This window comes from Salvia splendens, chromosome 18, assembly GCF_004379255.2.
Source record: "Salvia splendens isolate huo1 chromosome 18, SspV2, whole genome shotgun sequence".
NCBI lineage: Eukaryota > Viridiplantae > Streptophyta > Magnoliopsida > Lamiales > Lamiaceae > Salvia > Salvia splendens.
This window is the reverse complement of record NC_056049.1, coordinates 3381883-3392558: the sequence shown is the minus strand read 5'-3', so window position 1 is coordinate 3392558 and position 10676 is coordinate 3381883. Positions and strand designations below refer to the sequence as shown.

Sequence of the window (10676 nt, the reverse complement as noted above, 5' to 3'; positions counted from 1 at the left end):
CTTTGAAGGGATTGTGAGGGTTCATCGATGCACATTCGAACCCATATTAGTATGATGTTGTACCTTTTGGGCCATACGGTTTTGTTTTAGGAACAATTCTGAACCCTGAGCCACACAGGCCGACCAAAACCAGGGCTCTGATTCCACTGTGAGGGTTTGTCGACGCACGCTCGAACTCTGTATTAATATGATATTGTCTGCTTTAGGCTAAGCCTTTACGATTTTATTTTTTTGGGTTACCCGATTTGGGTTGTGGTTTGCACCCCAACATGGATATTTATAGATGCGAATTAAACTTTAAAGGATCAAAGTCTGAATAATACTATACTAGCCTAATCCGCCTGAGAATTTTCAGCATCGTGTTTTGTTTAGGTCCGTTCTCCTTGTTTGAAGCTCGATTTTCGCCTACTAACTCGTATCGAGATAAACTTCGATCCTCTCCAGTCCAAACACGTTAAATCCTCAGCCCAATATTCACATGAAAGCAAATAAAACCATGAAAATGAGCATTGATCATGTGCAATAATGATTCTTTTATCTAAATAGTATTAATACTTTTTATGAGAATTAATTATAGTAGAAAAAGATCATTAATGGTTCTGAACTTCAGACTGCAGGCTATAGTTCCTAGACTGAAATATGGTTATTAAATGAACAACAACTATATCTATAGGACTATAGGAGTATAACATTAATATCTTATTTATTTACAATCAAATTTGTTTAGCATTCTTATAACTAGGTAACCGGAGCGGATTTATGAGTGTTGGCAATTAGTACTAGTAATGTTAGAAAAGAAAATTGAGGGGTTTTATTTAATGTTGAAAGAGTTCTTGTACACTAATAATGTTGTCCTTGCTAATCTCAAATGATACAGATTTAATACCAATTATCAGTTAAACGTGCTTATTTAACAAAATAAAAATATTTGGTACTACAATATAGCATGATAAATTTAGTAGCTACTTTATAGGACTATGTCTTGATACATTAATTCTAGCCTCTAGGTAAATTACTCTTCTTCTAGGACAATTTGAGGCATTATTATACATCTGCAATAGAAACTGACCAGACCTTACATTAATGGTATCTACTTATATATTTTTCGATTAACAAATTTGGTGAGGGACAAACATAACAATATTTCGAACTTGTTACATCTATGTATCGACAACTGCCTACATGATTTTTAATCAAATATATCAAACTATATAACATATATAATTTTGCAGTTACTAACATATACGGTTCTTTCTTCTTTGTTGGTATAACCATTTCTTTCAATTTTTTTGCATACTGAAAAATTGTGTTAAATATTTATAGTATAGTATTATATTTATCCATCCTGTTATCTAAAAAGCGTTTGCATAATTTTTCTATTACACTAATTCACTAAATGATTTGAAAATTATATTATGCAATATGATTGGGAGGAGGATTTTCATAATTAAAATGCAATTATATTCATTATATGGGAGGGGAAAAATAAGTAGCTAATGCAATCATATAAAGACAGTAACCAGCTATATAGTAATATAACTAAATAATTTTTTTGTTATACTACATGATTTGAAAAACATATTATGTAATATAATTGTGCTATAAGAACAATTTATCCTTTTAATATACTCTAAATATTCATTTTTAGATTATCATGGGAGGAGTTTTGATAATTTAAATGCAATTTTATCCATTATATGGAAGGGACTAAATAAGTAGCTAACGCTATGAAGGCAATAACCAGCAATTTTATCCATTTTATGGAAAGAAATAAATAAGTATACCTAATACTATGAAGACAATAACCAGCTACATATATTGATGTTCGTAAAAGCATAGTATTTCTGATTGATGATGTGATAAGTTTTGCTTAGTAATATCTTTTCTATATATATGTCATTAAGCATGCATACTATATCCTTCCTAAATTCATTTAAATACATAAAGCAATACCATAATTTCATAGAAAATCTAATGGCTTAATGGGCCTAAGAGCATCTCCAGTGACGGCCTTCCGGTAGGACGTCCGGTCGGACACGCGGAAGGGCTACCGGGACGTCCGCCGTTGGGGGGTCGAAGGTCGGATACATACGTCCCGTGAGGACGTCGGGTGTCCTCGGACGTCCCGGCGACGGGCGGGCGGACGTCCGCCACTGTGGCGAGGGTCGGACGTCCCGGTCGGACGTCCGATAATTTTTTTTTTTTAATTCTATATATACGGCTCGTTGAACTTCATTTCATTTGCACCACTTGTGTTAACAAGTTTCTCTCTTCTTTTACTACAAATTTCATTTCTACCTAATGGAGAACAATAGGAACTCCCCGGCCACGAGTGAGTCGCAGACTCCGGCGTTTCCCATCGATCTGGAGGGAAACGTTAGCGGAAGTGCGTCAACGGTTCCGGGAATGTCGGGGATGGGTGGAATGGGTGGGATGATGTCCCTTTATATGTACAATTGGATGGGTGGTATGGGTGGTATGATGCCGAGGGCAGCCGGGATGGGGGGCATGACCCCAAATATGAGCGACGAGGACAGCGCGGAGTGAGCCGGGGATGTTGGACTATGTATTTTTCTTTTTTTCATGACTATGTATTTTACTTTTTTTCTAAATTCTCTTTTTTTATGTTTTATGACTATGTATTTTTGCCCGTTTTTTGGTTTCCCGTAATTTTTTCCGTATTTTGCTTTCCCGTACTTTTTGTTTATATTAAATTAAATTATTGTGATTTTTTTTATTGCGGGATGTCCTAGTGGGAAGGGCGATGGGAAGGGCGGATTATGCAGGGGATGTCCTAGTGATGTGGCAATGGGGTGGGATGTCCTAGTGACGTGGCAGGAGGTGTTTTTGGGATGTCCTAGTGGATGTCCGAGTGGGACATCCGCCCACTGGAGATGCTCTAAGAGAACTCTAAGTTGTCCTACAACTATAATGAATATTCATACCAAGAGTTAACTGTTGGGATAAGAACAGTCCGGATTCACTAATTACCGAGACCTCTTTGTTCTTGTACAAGAGAGCTCAGCCAAACTCTCAACCACGCGGCTTATTTAATCAACATTACAAGTTTGATTACAAGTAATCAACCCTAGCTATTACAAGTCTTGACAGAAATCCTAGCTAGTCCCTTGACTAAATTGCAACATGCACACTTAAAGAAACAAGTTAGTAATAACAAACAAGATCCTCTAGGATCTAAGATATTACAACTGAAACGAACAAGAAACATATAGAAAACCGAATAGATCACAGTGTTAGGCTCAGCCACCCGCCAACAGTTCAGATCTATTCAACCAGAAACCAGACCCAAGGGGACATCGTTGAATCTGACCAGAGATTCACCTCTTACCGTCAATACTGACTCACCACAGCCCCTTCACACCGGATCTAGCACCACCGCACACAATCTCACACAGAATCTCTCACAAGCCAAAACCCTAGATCTCGCACACACACCGGCAACCGAAGCAGTTGCCTTCGCCAGCTAACACCACCTTCAATCGCACAAGGAAACAACGAAAGACTCACAGGGAACCACCGGAGAAGTCATCGGAGAAGAAGAGAGAAGTTGAGAGAGAAGAGAGAACACACTGAATCGAGTATAAAGAGACAGAGAGAGAAGTGTAAAGTGAGTGATACAAACAGTCACACCTCTCACATATCTAACACAACCCTACATCCAACGGCGCAGGTTCAAGATCCAAGTGAAGGTAAGATGTGGCATCAGACGGTGGAGACCAAAGGTCACCGGACTCAAGGGCTTGGCTTCTTGGGCCTAGCCCAATAAATTGGCATCGGGCCAAATTAATTCACAGCCCAAATAAATGTCCACCAAAAATATTCAACATTAACTAATTATAAAATGCAAGACAGAAATAGAAATGTAAGATTGCTTCATAGATTAAAATGATACTATAAAATAGAAATGTAACAAAAAAGGAACATAAACTGTAGTTGGTTAATAAGAAGCAAGTTCTGTGGGCTACTTAAAACCTTAACTGAAATAAAAATGAAAGAAATTAGTTGGCAAAGAAAAGAGTCGCAACACATTTGAGCAGCACACCATTTGAGCTAGGTCTTCTTTATTTTACTCTGGTCTCCCGTTTACGGACTGAGAGTCGATACTCGAACCCTAATCGCCTGCCGCTGTGTTGCGTTCTTGACTCCACCCCGTCACTCCTTTCCTACGAAAAAAAAACAATCATCGCTCGGTTTAGTTTCCTCGTTTTGTTAAAAAAAAAAACAGACAACGTAATTATAAAATGTACACAATCTCTTAACTTGTCATATCGTGTCAAAAAATTAAACAAGCCCTAAAACTAGTGCAAAAATATATATAAAAATCATATGATTATTGAAAGATGGAGTTGGTTAGGTAGTTACATGAGGGTGATTGCTATGCGGCGTCGCATACCACGGCGCTCTTAATCCTCTCCACGGTGCATTTGATGAGACTGTTCACCGTTGCAACGGATCCCAACGAAAGCTTGGCCGTTGGAACGGAGTCAACAAGTATCTGGAACGCCACCGTGAGGAGCGATCCGCCCGAACCCACCTCAGGGATTCCGCCATCTTCCTCACTTGGTCCATCAGGGAGTATGGCGAAACCCGAGGGGAGGAGGGCGACATAGTCAGGGTCGCCCCCACTTAGCACGACGTTCATCGCGTGAATATCTACGGGAGCGTAGATCACGTATGATCCCGTCTCATCAGTGCTGCTCTCCTGCAGTATCAGCATGTTGCTCTGGCTCGAATTCGCGCTCTGAAAAAAATTTAATTCACATTTTAGTACGCGACCAAACAAACAGAACTCACCCAATTAATGTTAAACCACTTGTTTATTATACTTACATTGACGCGGAGCAGGGAGACCGAGTTTCCTGGATCGCGGCCGTTAGCAATGTGCGCCATTTCTTGAACAAGGCCACCGTTCGACAAAATGTCCCACTTCGTCCGTAGGAGCAAAAGCGTGTTAGAATGGATTTATAACGCGGAAATTTATTAATAGCGGGTAAGTAGATGATATACCTCGTTCCTGGCATTCTCGTCGCGCAGGAAGTTGAAGACACGCTTAGGCGGGACAGGGATCCAGAAGGAAGTAGCAGCACTGAGCACGATACCGGGTGGCCTGCCTGGATCATCCATGCTCTTTCTAGTCATCACACGTACATCATCCGCGCCTATCCCCGACAGCGTCGTCCAAGTATGCGCAGTCGAAGCTCCCACGCCAGTGCAGAAACTCATCACCATTCTCTCCGCCAGCTTCAGCATGCTCTTCCTACCTTCGGGCGAAGATATCACTGCAGCACACATCATTATGATTAGTCGCAACGCGAAATTATTGTGAATGCAAAGAAATAAAACCGTACCTCCAACGTCGCCTGCAGAGATATTATTAGCCATCACACTAGCTAGACGCTCGCATTGCCTGTCAAGCGTCGCGACCCAGCGCTTCGCCCCAAAAGCGAGCCCAGAGTTGACTAGTGCCTTGTAGATGCTGTGGACGGCCCGGTCGTCCACCTCCACATGTTCAATCCATGTCACCTACCATACCAAATCAAACATGTAACGTTAAAACAATCAATTGGTTGGTATATAATATATATGGTTATATGTTTCTAAATTAATACACATACCTTAGAGTATCCATTAGGAAGTTCCTGGATCAGACAGCCAGACGGCCGACGCCTGCATCTTGAGATCGAAGCAGGCCTCAAGTTGTCTAAAGAGACATCAACGACGGCCCAAGTCCCGTCGTGGTGTTGCTTGCAGTACCTCACGAAGTAATTCTCCCGAGTCGGGACCAAAGGAGATGGAACTTGGAATTCAGCAGTCATCTAATGAAAACGACAACCACATTACTTAGCCACATATCTAACAAACATAACATAATCAATCATGATACATATATAAACATAACATACCACTTGTAAAGCTCCATTGTAGTTCCCTGCTACACCAGTTGACAACACCTCCAAAGTCGCAGATCGCGAAACAATGCTAGCAAACACATTCGACCATTGGTTCTGAAATATATATCGAAATAAATATCCAATCAATTAAGCATACCTAAATGAGAAAAAATGAAATTAATCTTACCACATCCATCAAGATCTCAACAAGGCTAATGTGGTTCATGATGACCACAGCCGACTCGCGGGACGCCTCAGATTTGAACCCTAACGGCTTGGGGCCGATCCCGCGGGGGAAGGTCCTTGCATACTCCTCCTCACTGAAAAGCTCCACACCGTTCTCCGTGGTCTGCAGCCACAAGGGCTCACCAGCTTGAGCCATCCTGATGAGTTCCTCCATAGCTGCCACCGCCAACTCGATTATCATCGGCTTATCAGCTTCAGTAGGGCCCGAGACGGACCTGAGAATTTCACCAGCATCAAAAACATCCCCAGCCTGAGCAGCAAAGCTCCCAACTCCAAGATCAAGCGACCAAGACGGGCCCGGGGCTAAGGGAGGATAGGTTGGCATCATTGGCTTCCCAACATATTTCGCAGCAATCCCAGAAATCCTTTCAATCTGCATATTCACAATCTGCAGATAGTTAACATACATTGAATGAAACATGCTGAGCCTCTTGTTTCTGAATACTTACCTCTTCTCGTAGACGAGCGTTTTCGATCCTGAGATGCTGCTCGTCGAACGACATCTCGCCAATGGCAGCTGGACCGCCGCAGTTAGGGCAAGTGGCGTTTCCGAGAGCCTCCTTGTAGCGAATATTCTCTGCGCGAAGCTTCTCGTTGTCGTTCCTCAGTTGAGAATTCTCATGGCGCTCGTGATGCGCCTGCACAGATAAGCTTCTTTTTATATCTAGAGAAAATTAGGAAATTAAAGAAGAAGACATATATGTATGTAAATACTTCACCTTCATTTGGGTGCGTTTGTTCTGGAACCAGAACTTAACCTGCAGCGGCTCTAGCCCGAGACGACGGCCGAGCTCCTTCCTCTGCTTGTCGTCCGGGTGAGGGCATTCATTGAAGAATCTGCAATACTACTAATTTGAGCAAAGAAGTAAAAAAAGCAAGATAAGTAGAGATAAAGAGATGAATTAGCTTACGATTCCATTTCCTGGATCTGGAGCTGAGTGTGGCGATGATATCTCTTCTTCTTCGGGCGTTGGTTCGGATCTTGTTCATCGCCGGATGGCACCTCCATGATATCAGTCCCGGATCTGCTCTCGTACTCTTCGTCTCTTATCGGATCCATCTCGTTTTCCGGCGACTTGTGCGCCATCTCCAGCAAGTGATGGTGGCCATCGAACATATTCGGCTGAAACATATCTGTCACACAAATCAAGCCTTATTAATGACTCATAGAAAAACGCAACCATCACTTTAATAAAAAGAATGTAACTAAACAAAGGTACAAGCATAGAGAAACACAATCTTGAAGCATTAAGATGTTAATGACAAAGATCTAATACATATTTATCAGCACTTATTCGAAAACTCGAACTGAAATAAACTTGATAAATGGACTAATCAGATCTCTAGTGTTTCCACATTGAGAAAGAGTGTTGAAATAATTGAATTTTGAAGAGAGGCTTAAAACTCACCTCCTATTCTTTCTCGGGATTATTCGGGTGGCCGGAGAATTTTATTAAACCGGAGAAGATGGCATGAAGCGCAGCCAAATAACCCCTAAGAAAGTGTGGTGTGGTGTGGTGTGGTGTATAAACTCTGGCAAATGGGGGTTTATATAGGAGATAGAGAGTTGGGATGGGTTTCTAAAAGTTAGTGTAGAGATTCTCTGGCAGAGGGGGAAAAGAAAAGCAAATGGGATAGTTACATGTAACAACAGACTAGCGATGGAGGACTTTTGTTTGCTTGTTTCTTTTAAGGTTTGATGCACTTTTCCATTTCCTGGTTTTGGGGTTCAAAAGAAGACTTTCTAATCTCCATTGTCGGGACATGCCAATGCACTCAAGCACTCAAACAAGAAATTGTATTTAGCAGGGAAGATTTTTCCAGTGTGACTCAAATTTGCCACTCTATTTTTTTAGACCGTTGCTAGTCGTAACCGCCCACGGGATTAACCAAAAATAAAATAGGAATGTGAGAAAAAAGGCAAAAAATTAAGGTGGTTTTTTGAATAAAATGAAATGGACTTGCTTTTTATAAATGAAACCCTTATCTGGAATTAGGGTTTTGTGAGAGAGAGCGAGAGAGATGGGTATTGGAGATAAGGAGATTGGAGTGAAGGGAGGTTTAGAGATGAAGGGATTTGAGGTGTTATTACAAGGGTGCTTTTCTTGTGAGTGGAATTTAGGTGAGAATTGTTTGGATACGGCGATGAGAGGAAAAGGACATGGAAAGGAAAAATAGTGGGAGAGAGAAGAGAAAAAGTTGGAAGTGGTTGAAGGAGAAGGTGAAGAAGACGAAGGAGGGGTGATGAGGAAGAAGATGCGGCAGGAATGGAGTAATTGCAGAGAGGGTGTGATGGCATTAATGGTGGGGGTGGGGTGGTTTTATTGCAAGGCTTTGGGGTTGGTATATGATGTTTAAATTTCCTCTCCTTGTATGGTGAATCCCACTTAATTCTTCTCTTTCCTTTTTTTTTCCAATTTTCTCACTCCACTCACTCTCCATACAACTCACTTCCTACTGGATCCATTTTTATTTCTATTTCTTTTCTAATTTTTTTAGATACTTGCATTTTTTGAATCTCTTTTTTCATTTTGGTATCATCCGGGCAGTTATGGAATTACTATACCCAAAAAAATTTAGAAAGTAGTATGCCAGTATAGTAAGAAATATAGAGTTAGGGATCAGATGTGTGTAATGCAAAATAATATCATGTTGCATTGCATCAAAATCCCACATTTGGTTTCATTTGTATGTATATTTATGTCTGAATTAGTGACGAATGTAGTTAGGGTCGGGTGGGATCGGACACGGTGAAGGTCGTCGCGGATTCGCTGATGTCGTCAGTCATTTTCGGTTGAAGAAGTTGTTTTTTTCTTTTTGCAGTCGCGTCGTGAACTTTTCGTTGATGAGGTCAGAGATCACGTCGAGGGACCTCTGAAAAATGAAGGGGATGATACTGACTGAAGATGGCGCTGCAGATGACCTGTGTCCCGATGAGAAGAGGATCGTGAACGTTAGATGCCAACCCGTCTGCTAAAAAACAAAACTATCTACCAAGCATGTAAAAAGTTCCTTATACAGTTACACGCATCCGTACATAAACACGCGACGTATCAAATTTATGTATTCAAGCATTTAAGAGATCTTACATAAAATCGGTCGTGAGAATCTTCTGTGTGGTTGGCAACACCCTGTAATGTCGTGTAGTACGTAATGGTTTTACGTCCCTCGTATGCTGACGACATGGTCGGTCGATCCCACCCGACCTAGTCTACGTAACTATAGTGCATGCATGGTCTACACGGATGTACCTACGTCGAAATAAAAGAAATAATTAAATAAAAAACAAACAAGACAAATTAGGGTGCATCGATGACCTTCAATGAGTAGAAACCAACAGATGATTTCAATACAATATCTAACTAATTATGCATTCTACTACATTGGTACATATTATTCACATATGAAATTACTATCAATTAAAGAATACAATCTTAATATTACAATAAAGAAAAAAAATGTTGGACAATATGTATGAAATGGGTACATTGTGATATTTCTATTGTATTAATTGATAGTTTATATAGCCATATTAACATAAGTAACATAACATACACGGGGATGTACCACTGTTAATTAGCTTAAAATACATTTAATTAGTAGGAATCTTATAAAGCCCTCATCAATCAATGTTTATGAGACAGATAGTAATGATCCCAAGCTAAACACCATGCCTGATTAAGTTGAACCAAAATAAATTCTCCATATATAGTTAAAGAGTTGTCTCACAACATTTGATCTATAAAACCTCCTATGACAGAAGTTTTATGGCATTAGGTAAGCGAATCAATTATTTATTGTAATTCAAAATTAATTATTTTAGTTGTACTTAATTTTGACATTTCACATAATAAAGTGCCAGTAATTCTATGAAGATAAAATGAATATTCCATTTTGCATCTCTTGGTTGGAGTGTTGTATGATGAGCCTTCAAATTTCTTACAACTATTTAGGCTAACAAAACATGTATAAGGGCATTTATGTATAGTAAGTATATGATTTGTATTCAATACACTGTTTCTCTCTCCAAGTTTCAGTCATTTATTTTTTAGTTATTATTGGTATTGCCGATGATTATCTAAGGGCATTTATAATAGTCACAAATATTTTCTCATTAAGTACATACCAGGCATCACATAATAATCTCATAACTTCAACTGTTCCAAATAATTGAATCCTCCAACAAAGACAATAGTGATTACTCCATTTAAATATTGATTTTCGTTAGGTTGCAAACATTCTTTGAATCGGGTTTCTCACCTTGAAATGAATAAGGTATATATACTAGACTAACATATTCTCCCCACTCAGTGGTGAAAATACGAAAATGCCGATATACTGGATTTATTATACCGAAAAAATATTAAAAAGTATTGAATTTTCGGTATACCACGATTTCAATACGGTATAATACTTTACCGGAAGATTTTAGAACAATAACCGTATGAATTTCATATACTGCAGCATTACTGAAATTTTTGTATGTTCAATAAATTACGGTACATACAGTAATTTATG

The 10676-nt window shown here is 39.8% G+C and overlaps 1 protein-coding gene across 2 annotated transcripts; it reads right to left on the bottom strand.

Moving 5' to 3' along the window:
• Positions 1 to 3876: 3876 nt before the first annotated feature.
• LOC121776526 (homeobox-leucine zipper protein MERISTEM L1-like) lies at positions 3877 to 8444 on the bottom strand. 2 transcript variants are annotated; one of them, XM_042173690.1, is made up of 12 exons: positions 7568 to 8444; positions 7070 to 7292; positions 6878 to 6995; positions 6608 to 6796; positions 6100 to 6546; positions 5925 to 6026; positions 5637 to 5837; positions 5370 to 5544; positions 5029 to 5300; positions 4852 to 4947; positions 4384 to 4762; positions 3877 to 4184 (listed from the first exon to the last, which is right to left on the bottom strand). In XM_042173690.1, the coding sequence occupies exons 2-11, from the start codon at positions 7288 to 7290 to the stop codon at positions 4397 to 4399; spliced, it is 2187 nt and encodes a 728-aa protein (XP_042029624.1). In that variant the 5' UTR covers positions 7291 to 7292; positions 7568 to 8444; the 3' UTR covers positions 3877 to 4184; positions 4384 to 4396. The 2 variants fall into 2 exon arrangements, with proteins under 2 accessions (XP_042029624.1, XP_042029625.1); XM_042173691.1 differs by having other exon boundaries at positions 6100 to 6531.
• Between the last annotated feature and the right edge of the window lie 2232 nt (positions 8445 to 10676).

Excerpts from the sequence above, each read along its gene's own strand:
- LOC121776526 (XM_042173690.1), bottom strand. The coding sequence starts at position 7,290 with ATGTTTCAGCCGAATATGTTCGATGGCCACCATCACTTGCTGGAGATG. Across the intron at positions 5,838-5,924 it reads ACAATGGAGCTTTACAAGTG|ATGACTGCTGAATTCCAAGT; the intron begins GTATGTTATGTT and ends CGTTTTCATTAG. Across the intron at positions 5,545-5,636 it reads TTCCTAATGGATACTCTAAG|GTGACATGGATTGAACATGT; the intron begins GTATGTGTATTA and ends TTGGTATGGTAG.